The sequence below is a fragment of the Aotus nancymaae genome, unplaced genomic scaffold, assembly GCF_030222135.1.
Source record: "Aotus nancymaae isolate 86718 unplaced genomic scaffold, 86718_ANA_hifiasm-v0.15.2.pri h1tg000018l, whole genome shotgun sequence".
Classification (NCBI taxonomy): domain Eukaryota; kingdom Metazoa; phylum Chordata; class Mammalia; order Primates; family Aotidae; genus Aotus; species Aotus nancymaae.
Window position 1 is genome coordinate 24,145,675 of NW_026988430.1, and position 25,034 is coordinate 24,170,708.

The 25,034-nt window shown below is 38.1% G+C and overlaps 1 protein-coding gene across 6 annotated transcripts in view; it reads right to left on the minus strand.

Moving 5' to 3' along the window:
* The window catches only part of ACACA (acetyl-CoA carboxylase alpha), a 309,514-nt gene that overhangs the window by 120,590 nt on the left and 163,890 nt on the right, over positions 1 to 25,034 (minus strand). For 5 of the 6 annotated variants that reach the window (XM_012445433.2, XM_012445435.2, XM_012445438.3 and 2 more), the window contains 8 exons: positions 20,259 to 20,372; positions 18,919 to 19,032; positions 17,452 to 17,541; positions 15,690 to 15,808; positions 4,920 to 4,943; positions 2,131 to 2,274; positions 1,261 to 1,357; positions 211 to 318 (listed from right to left, as the gene is read on the minus strand). In XM_012445433.2, coding sequence (XP_012300856.1) covers positions 211 to 318; positions 1,261 to 1,357; positions 2,131 to 2,274; positions 4,920 to 4,943; positions 15,690 to 15,808; positions 17,452 to 17,541; positions 18,919 to 19,032; positions 20,259 to 20,372 — 810 coding nt within the window. The remainder of the gene's footprint in view (positions 1 to 210; positions 319 to 1,260; positions 1,358 to 2,130; positions 2,275 to 4,919; positions 4,944 to 15,689; positions 15,809 to 17,451; positions 17,542 to 18,918; positions 19,033 to 20,258; positions 20,373 to 25,034) is intronic. The other variant, XM_012445434.2, reaches the window with a different exon arrangement.

Sequence of the window (25,034 nt, forward strand, 5' to 3'; positions counted from 1 at the left end):
TTGACACACAAAGATATTCATTACATATTATTAAATTACTTTGGGATTTTATCCCTAAAGGCAGAACTAGACATAGTTCCGAGAGTTATGATAAAAGACACAGCCATTATAAGTGATAGGCCTTAAACTAGCAACTGATAATAGGACAGCTATGATACAAAACCAGTAGGAAAGGGGCCATTACCAGCTTCCACCCAAACAATAACTTACATTTTGCTGGGTAAATTCTCTGAACATAGCTGCCAGCCTGTCATCTTCAATATCACAGTCAGTTTTGATAGCCACATTGAGAATGTGAATTGGTTCATCCCTGGGAACCTGTGACTCAAGAACACAAGCCAAAGAAATTATGAGGCTGGTCAATACAGATGCAGGTAGAAGTTATAACATTTGGTAGAATACCTGAAAGAGAGATACACTCCATAGGATATTTTGGTTTGCCCACCAGTAGGAATGAGCAAATTGAAACCACTGCCCAATAGCCACAAAGACATTAAAGTAAAGCACATAACTTTTAAAAGATAAGGCAGCAGAGGCATTAGCAACAGGTGGCCCAATCTTTACTTGGCATGAACTTGACGATCACTATGTCTCACCTTTTTTTTACCAATAAAATGGGGGTGAAACTATTTACCACATCTCTTCACAGAATGTGAAGGAAAATGAGTGAAATAAGCCATATGGACATATTCCCACATATTTTCTTACAATTTATCAAACAATGGAAGTATCAAATCATGAAAAAATAACATTGTAGAGAAAGAACAATTTATTTACTGATAAGTGAAATTATTTAATAAAAAGACAAAGTTTTAAACAAAATGCCTATTTTTTTCTGCAATCTAAAGTCCCCCAATTCTCTGAGGACTATGATTGTACCACTATGCAAAAATATAAGCCATGACTAAGAATTCCAGCCACTATGCAAAAATATAAGCCATGGCTGAGTAAGAATTCCAGCAACCAAAGCCCAAATCCTTAAAACAATATTCAGAGATTCAGAGGCAGCTGCAATGGACATAGCTGAGCGCATTCTATACTATGGACTCCAAAATTAATATAGTTTTTTTTTTAAGTTAGAATTTATAGTCCACCTGTTTCCCAAAAAATACTTTGGTGAGGCATACAAAATTAAATACTATAAAGTGGGGTAAAAAGATGTATTCTTTCTTTTATAATAGTTCAAAGTCAGAAAGACAGTATACAGTACAAGTCCCATGTCTGAGGGAACAAAGCAGTCTCCCAAAAGGGACGTTATACCTTATCTTCATCATAAAGAGATGTGTGACCCGCCTCAGGGAATGTGGGGCTTTGGGGTGGGGAGTCAGAGAAGCAGCCCATCACTTCATCAAAGATCCTAAAAAAATACAAGAGAAACATCCACCATGAAAACCCAAGTGGCAGGAAACAAACACTGCCATTGCCAGCTGAGTCTAAAAAAATAATCTATCTTAGCCTGTGCTCAGTAGTTAACTGAACAGAATCACCAGTGGCTAGAGGTGACATGCAAAATTTCACCAAGTGGCAGAAATTAGGAGGATGGATTGTTTAAACTTTAATAAACCATATATATATTTTCTTTTTTAAAAAGAATGATCTAAAGCTTTTTGGTTTTGTTTTCTTCATATGTAAGATATGAGCACTGCTGTCATCATCAGTCTTAAAGTAACAAAAAGTGCCTGGAACTGGAGCAGTGACAGACCAATGTAATTACCCCTCCCTCTAGGGTAATGCATCAGTATACATCAAGAGATAGATGCTGAATGCATTTAATCAAAAGATGTATCGTCTCTTGTGGGGCTCACTCTAGTGTTATGTTTAATTTCTCCTGACATTTCACTCATCACAGAGCAGACAGCTTCTTCTGTTAGCTCCTCAGGAAAAGATGGTTTTTGTTTGTTTCTTTTTTTCTGACCAGGCTCATACTACAAGTGGAGGCTTGTAGAATCTGAATGAGAGGTAGAAATGGAAGCATATATACCTCTCCGAGGGCATATACAGCAAGGGTTACATCTTTTTAGCTGGCTCATGGCTATTCTGGGGACATTATTCATTTTGCAGAAAGCTGAGACCCCAAAACCCAGCTGTCCATGACTCCCCTTGTACAGACAGAGTTCCACAATGACTTACCTGACAAAATCTTCAAAAGTCCGAAAAGAGACCATTCCGCCCATCCGCTGACATGGTGGAGTGAATGAGTTGTCCAACAGCACGTCGCTGACACTAGCTACATGGGTCATGCCATAGTGGTTGAGGTTGGAGGAGAAGGACATTCTAAATGGTAATTCAATCACATTCATTAGATAAGGAGGGTAGGAGCAAGGACTGGGAAAGTAACAGTAGGGAAAAAGAACTAGGAGAAAACTCTGAAGTAGGGTCAGGTTGCAGAGCAGATTTGGTTTTTTTTACCCACTATGGATAAGGTTGTTTTGCTGGATTCATGTTAACCCTTTCTTTTGAATTTCCCCATATAAACCATATTTTCGTCACTCCAAAATTTCTTCAAATAGAAAGCCAAGGACTGTTAGGAATTTCCAGGCAATTTTAATACAATTACATTACAACATATCCAATGAATCAACAGCACATAGGGGTTAAAAACCATCCTGCATCTTCCCCCTCCCTAAAGCATTCCTTCCTTTAAAAGGAAGTAAGCAAGCCAAGTGAGTTGTAACTATGCAACACTTAAGGCATTCTATTCTCTAGGAACTGTAATAGATTAAGTATTCACAGATACATAAAGGGATAGGTAGATATATGTATGTAAAATAACAATTTTAATTAAGTAATCTGAAATGGTTTAGTAAATAATTATATAAAATAAAATTGTTTATGGTACAAAACAGGTCACAATCTATAAAAGGAATTTTACTGAGGAATTTACTTTTTCTTTAAATGGGTTGGTAGGGATAGTTATTGGGGTTACAGTTCTCTCTTTTTGAAAGAGAGACATTTTTCAACCCCAAATTGCAAATTTTTCTTTTCATAGTTAAGCACTTCTATTCCAAAGCAAAAATATCTCCATTGAAAGCCCTTCATAATTTCTAGCAAGATACAGAAGGGCAGAGCATGGGTCTCAAAGTGTGTGTAAGCATGACAAACAGCTGCTAAACGGAGATGCTTGAAGAAAACTGAACTGACTTATTCAATCTAAAAACAACAATGAATCTATATATTCCTTGATGCACCTTAGCAGTATGTACTGATAAATAATACTGTAAAGTGTTTCTGAATGCTTAATCAGGACAGCCTGTTAGGAAGGACCTAGCTAAAGGATGCCTCCAGGACTTGCCTGACATATTACCAGCATACTGATCTGAAGCAAGTTCAGAGCAAGGCAATGGCACTTGAACTTTGGGGAAGTGCCCCCAAAATCTCCTTGAAGTATACCACCTGCAGTGTTTCAGGAGGAAGAGAGACGGTAACATGGACTTGAGATCGTGGTACATATTGTACCCTATCGAAAATCATAATTATAAGGCAATGGAATTCTTTATAGGATGGGAGTGCTGCTCACACAGACTAAAGAGACTAACACTCCAGATTTTTATTCCTTTGGTGAGTGATGATTATGGAAAAGGTACATCATCTTCTGACAGTACTTGGGAGTCGAAGGCAAAGTGGGAGAGGAAACCATTGATACCATGAATGAAACAAACAAATGAAACACACATCAAGCAAGTCTTACACATGGTGCTCACTAGAAACTGGGATTCAGAGTTGTATTAACGCAGAAGTGCTATCATCCTCCTCTTTTCTAGGATCACCAAATACATTTACTAAAAGAGCAAGTTTGTGAGGCATTGTATCTTTTCTACCTGGTTGGCATTAGACAGGAAAGATAAAAGGGTTCCAGACAACATTTAAAGGGAACTCCCTCTGAAGAAGCTAACAAGGTATGTTTGTGGCAACCATGGGGTTAAGTAGCTTTTTCACTCAACTGAACCCCATGGGAAATATTGACTATTCAGTTTCCCCTCGCTACCACGCTTGTGGACCAGGGCGGCTGAAGGCAGGCAGCAACGAGCCAAGCCCACTCACCAAGGGAAGATTACAAGACCAATTAAAAGCATTCCCTTTCCTCTCCACATCCAAATTGGGATCTAAAAGCTATGATTAGTTTTGATTACTTAATATTTTAAAGGGAGAGGGACAAAATAAATGTAAATCTATAAATAGTCCCATGTGTAGCTGATTATCTACAAAGACCTTGCCATCAACTTATTGCTTTTGCATTTTGTGGATTCAATTCCAATCAGAATTGCTATCCTCTCAAACTTGCATTGTGTTGCCTTGCTTGGTTCAGTAGACAGGAGAAACCCAAAATACTAAAATATCACTTGTGTTATGTTAGCCTGGAAACCTCTTCACAGGGCTCTATACTTTTCCAATGTTAATCCTATTAAAGGTCTGAAATAAAAACTGACTATCATTGTAACACTTTAACACTTTAGAAAGTTAACTAATAAACTGATAAAACATGAAATCAGCTATTTCTGGATCTGCACTCCTCTTAAAGGAGAAGCAAATTCAAGAAACTAAAAACTGTAAAAATTGTGAATAATTTGCCAGGATAGGAGTAACCTTAAGGGTTTCACCTCTGAAAGCCCCAAACTACACAGAGAACTTAGCAAAACAAGATGTTGCTAGCAAGGCTGAACATAAGGCAGACAAATCCTTACACATACAGCTAGAAAGGAGCTTCTCCATACTGAGGCTTTTCAAGTAGTGCTTTTTGAACAGCTGAAGACATGTTTTCCAAACAGAAAGAATAATTCAGTATGTCCAAAGGGGAGCTCAGGACTCCCTAGCAGATAACACATTATCATGTCAAGTGTTATGTTATTTTTTTCCTGGTTTCACTATTCTAAGGTACATAAAGGTGCTTTTAATTGGAAAAGAAACTAAACATACGGTACCTGTTTAGCGTGGGGATGTTCCCTCTGTAATTAAACAACCACAGTTAGTTACTGATAGGTTAGTGAAAGCCATAATAAAAGAATTGTCAGAGCAGATACAGACCAGTCATGAGGAGCTCCAGTTTGGCAGCTCTGGCATTCAGCAGACATAATTAAGTGCTCATTACCCTTCAACCCCCAGGGTGCCTCCAAACAGGCATGCTCCTAACCTACCTCACCACAGCAGCTGTTGATGGAAAGGGTCAAAATGTTTTTACCATGGACTTTAAAAATAGCTCTATTACAAAAAAAAATAATGCAGAGTAGTGGTAAAACACAGGCTGATGAAAATTAATTTAAGCTATATGATATGGTATATTAACTTAAGCTTCAACAGGAAATATAATTCTTGACAGGATTCTTAGAGACTCTTCTTTGTTGTTCCTATTACTGAAGGTGTAATAAGGAGGTCCAGGGAAGTTGATTCCACAGCTCCTCCTACCTTAATCGCTTTTCCAGGATATGTGACGGACCTACAAATTCTCCACCAAAGAAAAGTATCCAGGAATCTGATTTCCCAGCTACGTGTTTTAAGTATTTTTAACTGTCCCTTCCTCCCATGAAGGAGAGCAGGGGAGAGGGTACTGTATTTTAGGAGCTTAAAAGAACGGAAAATTATGATAAATGATTCTATGATCAGAGCAGTATAAGTTGTTAAAATTAATTAATACTTTGTAATTAAATGAGTTTAGGATCATAATGATTTTTAAAACTGCTGTTAGTTTAAAAACTCTAGGCCTCTCATAAATAAAACCTTATCTAAATCTGACTACCCTAGAATTTCCTTATAGAGAATGTGCCAAAATCATGAAAGAAAGACCACTATAAGAATAGGAAACTACAAGACATATCTCCCACATTCTCTTTGGCCTTTGCCACTAACTCTTTCTAAAAGATTTCCACAACTGAAAAACAAACAAATAAAAACCTTTATTTTCAATGTTAAGTGGGCAAAGTTATACTTACAATTTAGGGGCATTGTAAGGGGGCTGATCAGTTGATATCTTAACCTTCTAACATTCTTTTATCAGCATTTAATCACTGTTCGGTTTTCTAGCACACAGAGGACTTAATGGGCAGAACATAGTGGGTGGTGCTGATGATATGTGGGAAGGAAGATAGAGGGAGGAAAATGATGCACTTTCCTTGGCAGTGGAAGGAGCAGAATAGACTGAGCAGGCCATATAAATAAAAAGCTGTGACATATCACTGCACACAAACTGTATACCTCATGTGATTTGTGAGTAGAAATGTTCTTTGCATCAAACCTGTATCACAGAGTGAATTCATAAGGCAGCAATAGCAACCTCTGGGTGCAGATACCTGAACCTTTGCTGTTTGGATTCCTTGAGCCTCTCACTCAGGAGAATGGGCTTTATTTTTACAAGAGATCCTTAGTTATAATGCACTTGGGCCTGATCAATACAGAAAAAGTATGCACAGGTTCTAGAACAGAGGGAGGTACAGCTGAACAGAAAACTAACTGCAGATACTAATGAGAATAGTCTTCCTTTTAAGATATAAAGGATGCTAAAGAAAGGGGCCACCTGCACAGTTTCTTATCATGAATCTCAGTTCAGAGAGAACTCTGCAACCAAAGAAACCTCAGGTTCCATTCATCCAGGTTTCTGGAGTTTAGAAACCAGTATAATCTCTCTCAACTGTTAACAAATTTCTTAATTTAATAAAATGATCTAAATGCTTCTGTAGCTACATTCTAATCCCTTTGGGAGTCTTCACAGGATGAAGGCCACGTTTTCAGTAGAAAAAGGCCTGAATTGAAAAGAACACCAATAACAACACAAAGCCAGGCTTTCTCCATCAGCAGCTCTCAAGCTCCTACAGCGAGCCCCCTGCTGCTCTGTTATAAGAATTATGCACCATCTACACAGTATGGGGTAAAAAGCAAAAACTCTCAACATCTCTAATTTTTAAAGGAATGGTCCCAAATCAATCACGTAAGTAGGTTTAGAGCCAGCTTATCTATTTTGGTAGAATAAGAATCTGTGGGGATGTAAGGGAGATGGATGGATGGAAGGAAGGAAGGAAGGAAGGAAGGAAGGAAGGAAGGAAGGAAGGAAAAACTGTCTATTAATAGGTAAATATTTAGCCATGTCCATAATTATTTACATGTTTTTTTTGTTTTTTGGGTTTTTTTAAGAAATGGAGACAAGGTCCCACTATGTTGCCCAGGCTGGTCTCCAACTCCTGAGCTGAAGTGATCCTCCTACCTCAGCCTCCCAACGTGCTAGGATTATAGGTGTGAACCACCAAACCTGGCCACTACATATTTTTCATCCTATACAGGGCTATATGGTCAATTTAAGAATACAACAAATGACAAATGTAGAATATCACACACTACTGTGATACACCAGAAAGCTAGATTAATCGTCTGTACCCCCCAAAAAAAACAACTAAGAGAAGAATTGCACAGGAGTCAAATTTCCATTTATGTAGCTGAAAACAAAATTTGCCACATTCCACTGCACACCCATCATGCAAAAACAGTCAAATTAGGCCAGGCACAGAGCTCATGCCTGTCATCCCAGCACTTTGGGAGACTGAGGTGGGTAGATCACTTGAGCCCAGGACTTCAAGACCAGCCCAGGCAACATCACAAAACCCATCTACATACACATACATACACATACACACACACGCACACACACATTACAAAAGTCAGCCAAGTGTGGTGGCACACAGTGTGCATGTAATTCTAGCTACTCAGGAGGCTGAGGTGGGAGGATCGCTTGAGCCCAGGAGGCAGAGGTTGCAGTGAGCCAAGATCATGCAACTGCACTCCAGCCTGGATGACAAAGTGAGACCCTGTCTCAAAAAAAAAAAAAAAAACCCAAAACAGTCAAATCGCTTAATCTGTGATAAGGCAATCAAGTATATTTTCAAATACATAAATGGGATATAAATTCACTTCTTATAATCTGCTGTTTGGGCTATTCAAAATACTTATTATAATGAATCTTCATTTACAACATTTGATAAATATTAGAATCACTTTCCTTCTAGTAGCTTAGCTCCATTTTACAGACATGATAACCAAGAAACCAAAGAGGATGCTTTCCAATGACATTGTTCAATATGGTGTCATAAACCACAATCTAGACCTCGCATTTTCTCATCTCTTCAAGTTAGCATTTCACATCAATATAGATTTTAGAGAAGGACAAGAGAAATTCTGAGGTTCCTGGCATTAAGTCACCTCTGATTTTATTGCTCTGCCTGCCCAGAATGGCTAGAGAGCTTGCTTCAGTATGAATGCAGTCAGAGTTGCCTCCTGCTAGCTGAACCCTCTTTAAGAAACACTGACTTCTCTGGCAGCCACAAGTTCTGTGAGCCTTTTTACCATCCCTTCCAGCTGAATTTCATTTGGCTTGATTCTAGCTGGCCCTACATAAATCTTTTATCATATAAAAATGCTCCTGATTCTTTTGCTTCCTAACTTGAAGAAGGAAAAAAAAGACCCTATATGAAAATGATGGGAATGCATGCAAACAAGCAATGGTTACATCAAGCTGTGACTGAAAGCCAGTATGGGCAACTCTTTTGAAATCAGGCAGCAAAGCAGAATCAGAAGAGGTCGGCTGAATAACCCACTAGCAGCCACTAACAGCAGTACCATAGGAGAAAGAACAATTTGACTGGCTGTGACCAGTGGTGGTCTCTTTGCGTGACTGTATTTCTGCAGAAGAATCCAAATCAAGAGCTGTAAAACATATCTGAACTGTGTATTTCTATTGGCATCTCCCCACCACCTCCTTGCAGTTCAGATGCCCTGATTCTACTGCAGGGCTTTAGTTTACAATAAAATGATCATTGCTTCATTCATCTGCAGCCCCTCCAAAGCCCCTTCTTTGCTCTGCTGGAAAATTCTGCTCTTTCTGAAACAAGTACACCAACAGAGCTACAGCATATTACTGTTGCCTGCTATATAATTAGCTACAAACCCACAGCACAAAACTACAGGGATTTACTGGTGCCCTGGATTCTGCTTTTCCTTCCCCCTGGTCTCAGCTAGTCTTCTTTGACAAGAAGGGACCTTGGGCTACCCTAATGATATATTGAGAGTTTTAAACTCGACTCTCCAATCTTACAAGTCTAGAGTGCCAAAATAACACAGCAGAGACTAGAAGCTGAGCCATGGATACAGGAAAGCACTTTGGTAAGCACTTAAACCTGCTGAGAATCTTCTCTTTTGCCAGATACTTGCATCTTATCAGCAGACTACCCTGAATGAAGGAAGCAAGCACTGTAAGATTTCATTTATTTATAGCTCATTCTGGCTTGCTAACTACAACAAGTGATCCCACTGCTGAAAAACGCTACAAGTTGGATGACTTTTGAGTATCTCAGTACTATCCAAAGGAAGGTCTCATCTCTGGGTGTTAAAGATTATCAGAATTCTTGAGAATGGCAGTTGGCTACTGATCAGTCATACGGAAGGCTTCTGATTTCTAACCTTCCTTACAGATAAGAAGAAAGTCCAGAGGCCACCCACTGACAGTTGAACATTGAGGATGGATGCCAAGCAGCCTAAACTCAGCCATGATCAAAACACATGCTATCAAGGGAAAACACAGCCGACCTCTTCTGGATGTAAGACATGAGAAAAGGGAAGTATTTGAATTAAAACATTATAACACAGAAGGCCAAATTCACCAGCAGCGAATAGCAGAGAAGGTGCAATGCAACCCGACTTAACTAAAGCATGGATTTCCATCTACGAAATAGGTGGAAATAAACACCAATAGGTCCTCACCCATTATATATGTACAGAAACGTACAACAAAGTATACTTCCATCTCCTGCATCAAATTTGATGCTTCTTATTTGAATCACAGATTAAAGGTTAAAAAGATTACTCATGTTCACTAGTATGTATTAATTATAAAAATCATTTGGAGTTTTAAATTTTGAACTCCCAGACTGTCATATTATATAGAGCCATATGTATAGCCACAATTTATGGGATAACACACTTTACATATGTTTGTATAATTATAGCTATATTTTAAAAGATCAAATACAGGTTGACTGAAGAATTTGTTTTCAGATTATTCTGAGGCACTTAATATGCTCAAAGCTTAGTGAAATCTTGAAGGTCAAATGATTTAATGAATTGTGCAAAATAAAGACATTCAGGATGATGCTTCAGTATAAAAAGCTCTCCCATCTCCAGCACCAGTGAGTGATACTTAGGTCTCTGAATAGGAAAGAAGACAGACACATACAAAGCTTGGGCTCTAAACCCTAAGACTCACTAGAGGAAGAACGGGAAAAAGGAATATTGAATGATATAGTTTGAGCTCCAGGATTAATTCATGTAAAACAATGGTTGAACTCACTAAAGCGTGGGCTCACAGAATCTTCAATGAGAGAATTAGGTTCTAGAAGTCTGCATAATATAAAACGCTCTCTTAGTACAGACCAGTTGCCCTGAATATTCCTGCACCAAGAAAATAACTTGAGATAGTCACTTCTGCTTCAAGAACACAAGTCAGGTTAAAAAATGACACATAAAAAAAAAATCCCCTCCCCTCAAAAAAAAATGACATAGCCTTTAAATACTAAGAAGGTAAAAAAGGAAACACATACACACACAATATACACATGCTAGCTTAAATCAGAAAAATCTCTTTAGCTGCTGTTCAAGTGAAGGAAAGGGTAAATCCAGACCAGGAGCTTCCCTGAGTGAAGCTCTAATAACTGGATCCTCTGGTGAATAAGGCGTACAGATGCCAAATAAGTTGGAACTACAGTCCCCAGAAAAAATTCAGAAGTCTTGGGTAGAAGATCAAAAAGAAGATAATATACCTCGACTGAGGCACACCTAGCGAGAAGGATGAAACAGGAAGTCACAAAGATTAGAAATAAACTATTTAATAATCTGCTTTTTGAAAAATTTATTGGAGTACTAGAAAAAAAAGTCAAATTATACCAAAAAACAGAGTAACCACATGTCAAGCAATGCAAAGTCCTATGATGAATTAAAACAAAAATTAAAATGTACCAAATATGTTACCACAGAGCAACCGTTCAAGTATGCCAAAAACGGGTGTCTTCTCCCTTTTTAAAGGCTCCCCTAGTCATTTGCAATATATTTTGCCTACTTCTCTAAAAATAAAAATAGGTCCTAAAAAGATACAGGTTTTCAATCTCAACAGCAACTAAGGCATTTGCCTGAAAAAAAAAAAAATACTCTGCTGCTGTCAATTTGCAGACAGAGTGCCACGTTTCACCCCAACCCATGGAGAAAAAGTCACAGTCAAAGACAAACTGCATGATTGGGAATTATAGTAAGAGGAGTTAAAAAACAAAAACAAGGCCGGGTGTGGTGGGTCACGCCTGTAATCCCAGTACTTTGGGAGGCCGAGGTGGGCAGATCACCTGAGGTCGTGAGTTTGTGACCAGCCTGACCAACGTGGAGAAACCCCGTCTCTACTAAAAATACAAAATTAGCTGGGCGTGGCGGCGCATGCCTGTAATCCCACCTACTCGGAAGGCTGATGCAGGAGAATCCCTTGAACCTGGTTGGCGGAGATTGCAGTGAACCGAGATTGTGCCATTGCACTCCAGCCTGGGCAACAAGAGCAAAATTCTGTCTCAAACAAACAAACGAAAAAACATAAAAGCTGCAGGAATGGAATTCTACCAGGTGACTCCATACGCATTAAGAGACTGCAGTCTTGCTTTGATATTACAGCTTACTAAGACACTTCTAATGATGTGCTGGACAAATTTTGTCTACTTCGAAAACACCTGGCTAGGAATGTGAAGACCAAGTGAAAGGAAAATAAATGCAAAAAACTGGTTAAACAAAATAACTGTTTTCTCTCCCAAGAATTTTTGATCTGCCCTAGGTATGGCGGCACATGCCTGTAGTCCCAGCTACCTGGGAGGCTGAAGCAGAAGAATTACTTGAGCTCAGGAGTTTGAGACCAGCCTGGAAACATAAGACCCCATCTCTTTGAGTGTGGGAGGGAGGGGATTGATTTGTTAACCTCAATTGGGAAATATATAAAATTCTGCTGTTTTGTATTAAGTAAAATATGTATGATTCATATGCCTTTTCTCTATTCTCACTAATTCTTAAAGCATGCATAAAATATTATAGTGTAACATCTATAATATCAAGTGTGGACAATTCCTGTAACTACTAAGAATAAGCAACATAAGAATAAGAGTTTTTCGTCTCTCCAAGGGCACTGCCAGTAACATTAAAAAAAAAAAAAAGAAGAAGACTCCGTGTGACTATCCTAATTACTTTTTGGTCTAAGTTGAACTGTCTAATACAGCAGCCACTAGCCATATGCAACTAGGGAAGTGCTTAAAGTATGGCTAGTTTATATTGAGATACACTGTAAGTGTAAAAGGCATGCCAAATTTCAAAGATATAGTATGAATAAAAGAAAAAATGTTAACAATTTTTATTACATATCAAAATGGTATTTTGAATGGGTTAAATAAAATGTTATTAAAATTAATTTTATCTGTTTCTTTTTACTCTTTTAAATGTGGCCAATAGAAAATTTAAAACAACATATGTGACTTGTATTATATTTCTATTTGACAGCACTGGTTTAGAAGTAGTGATTTTCAGTTATAACTGCTCATCAGAATTATCAGAGGAGCTTTTCAGAGTGGTCACCTGTACTCTAATCCAAAATGAATCAGGTCTTGAAAGTCAGGACCCCAATATGTGTATTTTCAAATTACCCCTCAGAAAATTCTGAGAATCATTAATCTAGAGGTTAGTGGACATAATTGAGCCTTATAGGTCTGGGAGTGGAATGACTACTGGTAGCCCTCTATAACTTCTTTCTGTAGAATGAGAAACAATATGCTTTTTGCTGCTTGATCAAAACAATAACAGAAAAAAATAGAAGTACTGGAGTTAGGGGAAAAAAAAGTTAGAAAAGTACTTGGCTCAAAACTAGCTAAATCTAAAAGAGCTTAGATTTCTTTTTAAGATGAGCAGGCCTGTTGTTTAGTAAAGACTTTGGCCGTCGTCTCTGGTTCCTGGAAGAGAGACTAAATCCTTGTAATTTCCCAAGTAATAGGAGTGTCATCGTTATTTATAAGCCTCTTGGATCACACCTTAGTTTATGCTAAGAGATGAGATGACTCAGGAGGGGAGCTGGTCACTAGAAAGACCAACTATATGATTAGAGGGTTGAGGGCTTTCAGCCAGCCAGACCTCTGGGAGGGGAGATTGAGTTTAATCATGTAGGCTATGATTTAATCAAGCATGCCTACGTAATGAAGACCTGATTTTAAAATACTCTGGACACAGAAGGTCAATGGAGCTTCTTGGTTGGTGAACACGTGGATGTGCTAAGAGGGTGGATACACTCTGATTCCACAGGGAATGAACAGGGAAGCTCTGTGTTTGAGACCTTCCCACACTTCACCGTAAGCATCTCTTACATTGGCTGATCCTGACAATAAAATTGTAGTGCTTGAACTCTGTGAGTTGTTCTGAAGGAATTATCAAACTGAGAAAATTGAGGGGACCCTCAAATTTGTAGCCAGTTGGTCAGAAGTCCAAGTGGCCCGGGGACCCCATTTATGGCCCCATCTGAAGTAGGGACAGTTTGCTTGTGGACTGAACCCTTAGCCTGTGGCATCTGATTTAACTTTAGACGGCTAGTGTTAGAATTCAATTGCAGTACACAAGCTGGTGTCACAATAAGGTTATAAATCCAAATTGTAACAAAAACATTTGGGGGGGAAATATATATCTTATAAAACTAAATTTAACTAGTAAATCTGCAATAACTGAACAAGCTATACTCTGAAATTGAATATATCATTTTATGATCAAACCTGATCATTTGATCCTCAACAAAAGAACTTTAGATCCATAAAAAAACATTAAAGCAATTTAAACATTTTTCTGGTTTTCACAAAGATGATTTTATTTTTCCTTTTTATTTTGCAATTATCTTCACCTTCACAGTTACACCAATAACAATGACGGCAATAACAATAATAATCCAGCAGGTTTAAAATTACACCAACAACCAAGGAAGACTTCAGGGAGATTACAGGATTACTGTTATGTTCAAGTCTGATCTTTATACACAGGCATGTCCAGGTGTTGGGAGGGACAGGCATACAAGTTTTTGAAACCACATCAAACTAACCAAGATTTATACTCTTGACATAGAAAGGTGAGTAAGATTTCTTAACAAAGCAGTCAAGAAGAATTTCTCTCATTTTTCAGCCAACATTCCCTCACCAAACTGGACATAGCCTCAAATAAAAAAAAGTAGGACAGGGAGAACAATTAAGAAAGACAAGGAGAGTGATGAGGAAGGAAGGAAATCAGAAGCGGCTCTGCAGCCTGACTACAAATCACTGCCCAAAGGGAAGAGATAGGAGAAAGGCAGGAAGAAAAGGAGACTTCCCTGAGAATTACAAAGAGCATTAAGTATAGCATGTAGTTCTCTACAATTATTCAAGGAATGCAGGAAAAGAAAGAAGACTGAGTGCTGTGCCCATGTGTGCCATGAGTACTTCACCGCTCACTGAAGGACAACCATTCGTTTCTAGAAAATGAGATTCTGAAATCCATGGAGGCAAAAATCTACCAAGAGATGCTTGCTAAATCAAGGATATATGCTTTCCTCTGCCAGCCATAAGGTATTTTTGAGGTAGAGAAGTGAAAGGATATTCTGAGACAAAGAAGACAGGTACTTTTTCTGAAGATGCCTCTGCTTATCTGCCGACCTCTGCTGGATCAACAGTGGCATCCAGTGGCCAAAAGTCTCAGCACAGTCTTCTTTGTCTCCAGAAAGGGTTTCTATTGCTTTAGGTGAAGTGGCAATTTAGAACAAAACCATTTCTGGTGTCTATAACTAAGGTTCCCCAAAGACACAGTACTTTGTAATACCAAGTGAAGAACCAAAGACCATAAAGAAGAAATGGAGAGGGGCAGGTTAAGATTGGCTGTGGTATTTATATTTCCTGTGGTATTACTAAAAAGAATGAAAATACAGGAGGGGGTGAACCTATGTGTGGGTGGATTCCTAGATTTTCATTGCCTTAGAATACTTTTTAAAATATGAATCTATAAAATATTTTCCTTTTAAAACAAAAGCAATTCTGAAATAAAAATGTCCATATGTACATTTTATTTTTTAAAAGACATAGGAAGGGAAGAATAATGTAATTATCATGGCTTAATTCAGTAATTTATTTGAAATTAAGAAGTTTGGTTCTGAAATGTAACTTTAAAAACTGATTGAATTTCAACTGCTAAATTCAGTTGTCTGTTTTAAGGAGATAATGAAACTGGCTCAGGTATAACCTCAACCCATAGCAAACATATAGAAAAGTAAAGCATTCCACCCAAATTTTTTTGGTCTAATTGCTGATTTAAATTGTTAAAAAGAATGATTTTCTGGCAAAGTTCTAGCAAGTAAAACACTAGTAAATTCTAACTCAAAAAAAAAAACCCGTTTCCTCAGTGACATAATACAAGCAAGAATGAATGGAGTAGTTTTAAACTTTCATCTTACTTAGACCATAATTTGTCTCTTTGGATCAAAGAGGTAGGCACCAAAAGGCCCTTCTCTTATGGTTCATATTGTTCATTTTTTGCTCTACATTTCTAACTAAAAAAACATGGAACTGTCATACACATTACTCCCCTTGATTCTCATGGTAGACCTCTGGCTGGCTCAGGTGCACATACTACCTCAAACTCACCTGTTTGGATGAGATGTGGGCAGCATGAACTGGAATTCCACCACACAGGTGTTGTCCTCAAGCTGGCGGTGTTGTACGCTGTTAAGTTCATACGCAATATAAGCCCGTCGAACATACACCTGGTTCAAAAGTAACACTCGGTAAATAAACTTCAAAAATAGAAATTAAGAAAATATCCAAGAGAAAGAGTCTTGAAACAAGGTATCTGAGGCAGAAGGTGGTCTGTGGGGAGAGAAGTCCCAAGACCCTATGTATATATACTTATCTTGCTTTAATTAATAAAGCTGGAGTCTTAATACTATACCCACGACTACTAATGAAAACAAAACTAGGCTGCCTCTGCGGGACTCCTATGTGCACTATAAACCTTCTTTCATACTAACCTAAACACTGGAGAAGTTTTCATCTTTAGCAAAAGACAGTATATAGAACCACAACTATTAATCTATTAAGTATGATCATATCAACAGAAGATAAAAGTAAGCAGAGAAAAATGAGAGGTGTTGATTTTGAGCCACTTAAGCAGTGAAAACAGAAGACCCAAGCAATCACAGTACAATTCAAGTCTACTATCTCACGTCTTTGTTTTGTGTCTTCCCCGACATTCCCCACCCACTCAAAATCAGTTTTTGGCAAATCCTGGTCAAAAGCAGTAAGGCATAAGCAGTAAGACATAATTTGATATATAATATTTCAAATACATGAACTTGACTCAAGCTAAAGAAACAGCAATAAAATAAATTTAAATTTAAAAAAAGAAACAGCAATAGGCTGTATCTCTGCAAAAACTGTCAGTCTAACCTCACACATTTCACAGCAAATTTGCCATGCACATAAAATGCTACCTGAGATTCTATGGCATGGGAAGTATATAAGGAAGCTTCTCATTAAATTACATGAAAACACTATAAAACACTTAAATGTTTTAAAACTTTTGGTATTTACAGAGTAGGATAATTTACACTCTACCACAGAACACAAATAAAAAGTAACACAAAAGAGCTGGCAACAGACTACTGTGATGTTATATTACATAAAATCATCTAAAACACTCCTTTTCCCCATCTTCAAAAAACATCTATTTGGCAGCTTTACAGTGGTATACAGGACCTGCAATTTTTGTGCTTAATGAGGTAGTGTGCTGTAGTAGAAACAGAAGTCTTTGGAGTCAGATTAGCCTGAGTTCAAATGCAAACTCTTCCATTTATTATCTATGTGATTTTGGACAAATCTCTTAACCTCTCAGAGTCTCACTTTCTTCTTACTTCCTAAAATAATTGTAGAATTAAATGAGAAAAATAAAATACCTAAAACACAGTTCATTAAATGCTATTACTTTCTTTCCTTTGAGGAAGTACTTCATAAGAGTTGCTTGACAATCCAAAACGTAACTAAAATCCATTTAATTTCGCCCAAATCACACAATGGTAAGATTACACACGTTCTGATCAGTCACATATTTTCACTTTTTGTGTTACAAGGAATCCTAACTCATTATGAAATGGGAGAATTCAAATACCTGGAAAATAGAAACTACTGAAAAATGCTGGCAGCTATTTTCCTGTGATTGGAACCTAAAAGCTGGTGATGAGTTCAGATGAAACACTTGAGTAAAGTACCTGAGTAAGCACTTAACTGTTTCAGAGGAAAAGAGACTACCCTTAAGAACCAACCTTAAGGCCAGAGAAACAGAACCATCATGGCAGCCAAATGGACAGAAGAAACCATCTAGAAACAAAAACACATTAACATAAATACTTACCTCCAGAGCTGCCATCCTCACTACTTGGTTGCTGTGATAGAAGAAGTTTGGTAGGACATCAAAAATCGATGTTTCTGATAGGATGAGTTTCTAGAAGATACAAAGACAGGTTTAAGCCTTACATCAAAAGGAGAACAATTTCAAAGGACACTATTTGGCATTTGAAGCATTTAGTGAAACATAAGAATTATGTCTCTGAATGCCATAACCTCTCTGTGCCTCAGCTTCCTGAGCTACAAAATGGAGAAAATAATGATACCTATCCTCATAGGGCTGTTGTATTATAGGAGTAAATACGTGTAAAATTCTGAAATACTGCATTAACAATGCATTATTTGTATGCTAATAAAAGTGTTTATGACTATTATTATCTTTTCTGACATTTATCTGTACTTTCTAAATGTTGTCTTCATTGGGCATGGTGGATCACACCCGTAATCCCAACATTTTAGGAGGCTAAGGCAGGCAGATAACTTGAAGTCAGGAGTTTAAGACCAGCCTGGGCAATATGGCGAAACCCCATCTCCATTACAAAATATAAAAATTAGCCGGCGTGGTAGGGCATGCCTGTAATCCCAGCTACTTGGGAGGCCAAGGCACAAGAATTGCTTGAACTCAGGAGGTGGAGGTTGCAGTGAGCCGAGATTGCACCACTGCACTCCAGCCTGGGCAATAGAGTAAAACTCTCACTAAAATAAAATAAAAACATAAATATTGTCTCAATACTCCACTATGGTAAACCCAGATTTGTACTCCAGTTGAAACCCCAGATTTCAACTATTAACCAAATAAGAAAAAACATCCTTCTTTCCCCTCTAGATTCCCCAGGAGGAAATCTTACAGAAAGTCTAAAGATTCCCCTGGGCCAGATATAACAATGGTATCCTTGTTTCCAGGTAGAAAAAAGAAAGTCATCCCTAAGAACATAATGTTTAAAAATAATTGTGGAAGTCCTTCCAATTACTAGTAAAATTATCCAATAATCTCTTATAAAATAGGCTCTTTATAAAGCTTAATAGTATTAACATAAAGTTAAAATTAAATGATACTTAAACAGTTTTGTCTCCAGAAGAGTAACTACCTATGTATACATCTAATTCAAATATCATAAATCATTAGAGAAATGTGTGTGTATATTTATATCAGAAATCAACCAGCCTTGTCACTTAATTATGGCCTAGAATACTCCGTAGGTAAAGTACAAAGATATAGACTTCAATAGGATACTTCTATGAAGTCGGGCCTATTTGAATTTTAAGCTAAACCACAATCCTAACAGCATTTTTATTAAAAAAAATTCGTAAGTATAAATCATTTTAGAAAGTCAAGGTATGAAACTCCATTACAAAGAAAATCAAAATTAATTAATTAATTACTTAAACTATACTTGGGAATAAAGGAGATAAGAGTGCAGAGTGGCAGAAAAGGGCTGTGTGTGTGTGTGTGTGTGTGTGTGTGTGTGTATACCTGCAGGTTCTCAATGCAAAATTGATGTCCATACATGTCAATAGCCGATAGGAAGATAGACTCTACTTGGTTATGGCGAAGCTCATACGATGGCAAATGGGAGGCAATAAGAACCTAGAATGAGAACAAAATAAGAGGCACATGTTCCTCAGGGAGTGATTATTCTAGGCTCCTATTAGGCAGCTCTGATACAAAAGCAATAAATATAAATCTGTAAGTGCAGGCATCACAGATAAAACAGAGACCAAGTAAAACAACTTCTAGGTCCTGTAACATAAAGCCAATGTCACCAAATACTGAATCTTAGTTGACTCTCACCATGATTTGTGCTGTGGCCAGTTTCCCATGGCGGGCAGGGGGAAGGGAGCGAAAACAGCTTCAATCAAGTTCCATCAGTGTATGTGATTTACCATTGCAAAGCTGCTAGTCCTGGGGACTGCATGACTAGCTGTTAATTGGGAATCAGGTCTGGCAGGGAGCAGCTGTGGGAAGGTAGATGCAGCAGAGCTAGCCTTTTGCAACTCTGAAGTCGAAAGAAAGACTAGGGAAAGCTGCTTTGACAGCCCCAGGTACTCAGCACCAAGGAGAAGGCATCAGGAAGTAACACCAATGCATGTGAGGGGCAGGGAGAGTGAAAGCAGTGTCACAAACAAACAGTGACACGGTAGGATCTGAATACCCTCAGTAGGTCACTGAGAGGTTCAATAACTTTGAGTAATTCAATGACATGGATACAATTGTATAGAAAGCAGAAGGTCACTGAACAGCTTCAAATGCTGCTTCCTTGTCAATGCCCAAGCACTGAAACACAAAGGGAGTGCCAACTCTCGGCTTCCCTGCTGAAACCTTTTGGAATGGAAATGAAGACTGCAGGGTGAAACTAACTGGACTTCTCTGGGGTTGTTCCGATTGCTACTGCCTAAGATTCATTTCATTATCTTTCTGCTTTCCAAACTTGATTATTTCCTGTACACTTAGAAGTTTTCATCTGCTTCTAAGCTCCCTTTGGGAAGTAAGAAATATTGAGTCTATTTCCTTCCCTCAGTGTCCTTTCCTCCACCTGACCCTGGTTTACTAACACAGGGCTACTAGGGAAGGAAGGGAATGATACCATGATTTTTTAAATGGGGAAAGGGCTTCTATTTTAAAGAGACTCAGCATTAATCTTTTCCTTTCTCTTTAAAAAAAATACCACATGAAAACATTTGTTCTGAGGAAAATGTGACATATATAGAAAATTGCATGTTCTTTGTAAGATGATTAAACAAGTTCATCGTGTCTAGGACTGCCTGATCTATGAAAGCCATCTCTTCTTTAAGAAAACCAACAAATGTCCTTACCTGGCGTGCTCGAAGTGCTACTTTAGCATTGGTGGTCTTACTGAGTTGAGTGAGCTCTGTGAGAATATTCAGCAGTTCATCAGTGAGAGTAGGGTCCCGGCCACACAACTGATCCTAATTGTTAATGTAAAAAAGAACACAGATAGCCATATTAAAAAGAACAGGTGGACAGAATTTTGAAATGGAGAAAAGGAATGAAAACAAAGTAAACATAGCTGCGTTAATAAGAAAATGCAAACTTCCTGTTATTTTTACCCTAAACAATGTGGTAAAGAAGATCCCAGAGGAAGTTTGGCTAACAGAGGCAGTCCAAATCCCTCAGTCATTCAGAATTCCTAACATGTTTCCTTACAAATCAAGACTCTACTTTTAACAAGCAGAAGAACTCATTAGAGACCACTAAAAGAGCCCAAGGGGATTCTGAGTGATAAATAATAGATTACATCTCAAAGTTTTAAGAGAAAGTTTTAAGTAACAGAAACTAAAGGCCTTCCTGTTTCCTCTCCCACTTTTTGAAAGAAGGTAGATATAAGGCAAAAAGAACCACTCCAGTGGTTTTCATCTCACAAACCGAATTTTCAGCAACCCAGGAAGATGCAAAACAGAAACACAACGACAAATTATTTATTTATAAATACACACTAACTAAAAACACCATCTCATATCCTGGCAACTCTGTATCACAATTCATTTCTCTTCTTCCTGTACCAAGAATCATTCCATGATACTTAAACATGTGAATCCTTAGCTGAATTAGAGGAAAAAAACAAGTTCCTACTATAGAATCCATTGTTTATTCAGTATTGGGTCCTTCTTCTAAGAAGTAAAAAATGTTAAGAAAAAAATCCCAATCATATTCTGAGAGAAATATTCTTACTGGAGTCCAGTGGAATATCAGTTTATTCCCTAAATTCGGCCATTATCCATGCAATTTCCATCTAAGCTAAAAAAATGGTAAATGCAGTTTTTATAAATGTCTGTCCTTTTAGAATTTTACAGAGCTACTGGTAGTGGTATTATTAACACCACACCATATAAAATATATCCATTTAGTTATCCCTCCCTCTACTTGGAGTTTTAAATAACTGCCTTGGCTGGGCAGGGTGGCTCACACCTGTAATTCCAGCATTTTGGAAGGTCAAGACAGGAGGATTGCTTGAGCCCAGGAGTTCAAGACCAGCCTGGGCAATATGGCAAGATCCCATCTCTAAAAATAAAAAATAAAATAAAAACTTTTAAAAAGACAGAATTGCCTTTATATTTTAATAAATATTTATTCTCCCCCTACTCCAATGGGACATGAAAGAAGAGCAGTCCCCAAGGGGCCTGCTTGTTAATCGTCTCCCCACCTTGATTATCAGCCCTTTTCTTGAAGAATTTCTATTTCACACTTAACCTTCTCTGTCTCAGGGAACCTCTTTATAGACATTTATCACAGCAGTATAAATAAATGCATGGGACTTTTGGCCGTTGGGGAAGACATATTTTTTCCAAAATCCCTACCTTCCACATCACAAGGTAAATACTTTTGAAATACTCAATGCCATTATGCTGGGAAGGTTTCTCAAATCTTTTATTTTATTTTATTTTATTTTATTTTAAAGAAAATGGTATAATGAAATTCTGGTTCCCTAATCCACCAACCAGAGGTCTGCTCTGACTGTCCAGAGTCATAAAACATATGATGGGATTTATAATTAAGGAAGTGCAAGTACTGTTTTCACCCATTTAACCCAGATAATTCACTCATCTGAGTGAGAAAAATAAAAGCTGCTATTAAAGTGAAGATAAATCCAGGATTCTATTGAACATGTAGCACAGATTAGAGGACCTGTTCTACCTATCCTAGGCATAAAAGCAAAGAGGAGAAAGAAAATGCAACTAAGTCTCACCTTTTGCTGAGAACTAATGAGCAAAATAGAATTTCAGAGGAATATGTAAAATTACCAAAAACAGGACCATAAAAAGACAGAAGGAAAGAATTGATAAATAACAGCAGGTAGGGAAATCAAGATAAATTTTTCCTACCTAAGTCCCTTTCCTAATGTTCTTAATAGAGCAAAAATACTCCTTTCTGAGGTACTTACTTCAAGCATTGGAATGACCCACCAAAAGGCCTAAAAACATAAGTGTACTGGGTAATGCCACAACTCAGCTCCTCTGTACAAAGCCAGATTAAAGTCTCAACATCAAAAACAAAAGCCGGGTTGGGCGCAGTGGCTCACGCCTGTAATCCTAGCACTTTGGGAGGCCGAGGCAGGTGAATCACAAGATCAGGAGTTCAAGACCAGCCTGGCCAAGATGGTGAAACCCTGTCTCTACTAAAAATACCAAAAATTAGCCAGGCATGATGGCACACACCTGTAATCCCAGTTACTTGGGAGGCTGAGGCAGAGAACTGCCTAAACCTGGGAGGCGGAGGTTGCAGTGAGCCGAGACCATGCCACTGCACTCCAGCTCTGGGCAACAGAGAGGGTCTAATAAAAAAACAAACAACAACAACAACAACAAAAAAGCCAACACGACAAAATGAGAACACTAATCACCTCCACAACCTATATCAGATATTCCCTTTAAAGGAAATCTAAGTTTACCTTTAGAGATTAAACTAAAAATTTTTTTAATAGAGTTACCCTCTTGCTTAGCTACAGATCATGTTCTAACTTAAAAGACAAAACAAAGCAAAACACTTAAAACCACTTTTTTAAAAAACCACTTTTTCATTTCATCTTTCCACTGTGAGAGAAAGGGAGAAAGAAAGGGCTAAGGAAAAAAGAAACAATATCTGTAAGAAAAGCCAACTACAGAGATTAGAAAAAATAAATGTAAGCCAGGTGTGGTCGCTCACGCCTGTAATCCCAGCACTCTGGGAGGCCGTGGCAAGTGGATCACCTGAGGTCAGTTCGAGACCAGACTGACCAACATGGTGAAACCCTGTCTCTACTAAATACAAAAAATTAGCTGGGCATGGTGGTGCATGCCTGTAATCCCAGCTACCTGGGAGGCTGAGGCCAGAGAATTCCTTGAACACTGGAAGCAGAGGTTGCAGTAAGCCGAGATCATGCCATTGCACTCTAGCCTGGGTAACAAGAGTAAAACTCTGTCTAAAAAAAACCTTAAATTAAATTAAATTAAATTAAATTAATACATGTGATGTAGTTAGCAAATACACATTATTAACCACTATTTTCATTAGTCTATTCTGACTTCGAAGTTTTCCATTCAAATATTTTCTCCACTGTCATCATGAATACTCAGAAAAAAACTGGCAACAGAAGATTATGTGTAGAATAACTTTCTTAACCTTGTCTTCTCCTTCACTTAGACATAGCATTCAGGTTCTAAAAGAAAACACCAAGGTTTTACAGAACCATCCATCCTAAGATGCCAACTAACATCCAACAGGAATTTTATTACCCTCTGTCCTAGAGACAGGCTTCTTTTGGGCAACTGGACAAACCAACATCACCATCTAATCCTGGTGAACGTTTTGTAACAACACCTTTAGATGGTGTCTAGGTCAGTAGATGTGTTTAGTCAATATAAAAAGGTTTGTTTAAAGAGCCAACCTGATATTTTGGGATTACAGGTCACTTGCAAAAATCCACCAACCAAAAGTCTGTTCCAACTGTCCAGAGTCATAAAACGAAGTAAAAATTACTATTCAGCCATACTAGTACAAAACAATTATTTCTTGCTTTTACTTTTGACCTAGATAGTTGCTAACTACAGGAAATAGTTTGAATTTGCAGAAATATAACAAACATGATAAAATGTTAAACCCATAGCCAAAGCTGGGCATGGTTGCTCATGCCTGTAGTCCCAGCATTTTGGGAGGCTGAGACCATTTGAGCACAGAAGCTTGGGAGCCGCCCAGGCAACATAGTGAGACCACATCTTTAATTAAAAAGCAACAACAGCCGGGCGTGGTGGGTTACACCTGTAATCCCAGCACTTTGGGAGGCTGAGGTGGGCTGATCATGAGGTCAAGAGATTGAGACCATCCCGGCCAACACAGTGAAACCCCATCTCTACTAAAATACAAAAATTAGCTGGGCATGGTGGCACGTGCCTGTAGTCCCAGCTACTCGGGAGGCTGAGGCAGGAGAATTGTTTGAAGCCAGGAGGCGGAGGTTGCAGTGAGCCGAGATCGTGCCACTGCACTCCAGCCTGGCGCCTGGAGAAAGAGCAAGACTGTGTCGCAAAACAAAAAAAAACAGAAAACATCAGCAAAAACAACAAAACCATAGCCAAAGTTATGCAGCTGACTGACAGAAGAAAACACAGTCCAACTTGATCTTAGTATCCTAGGCACTGAAAGCCTCTGAGAAAGGCAATTCAAAATGAAAAGAATGTGACCTTACATGTAATGCCCTCAATACACTAACTATTGCTCACCTGGGTAGGTACTAATCTCAGTATCAGCAATGAACTGGTAGCTTATTCTAGTCATACCTGTACTTTTTGATATCCCAAAAATGTCATGGGATTAGTTTAACATGAAATTGTTAATATCACCCTTATTCAGTGAATGCAGAATCACTGAGAAAGACTTTTCTTCTTTACTTACATATTGGACAAAATTATTTGCAGTCAGATTAAAAGGAGGAAGGCAAGGTGTTGATCAGCATTTTAAATTCTCCCCATCTAAACCAAATCAGGGGTTCATATGCATGGCATTACTCATACAGAAGCATGGTTTATAGCATGTCCATGTGGACCATAACAAAAATAAGTTATAAGCAGGAAGACTACTTACCATCAAAGTGGCTACAG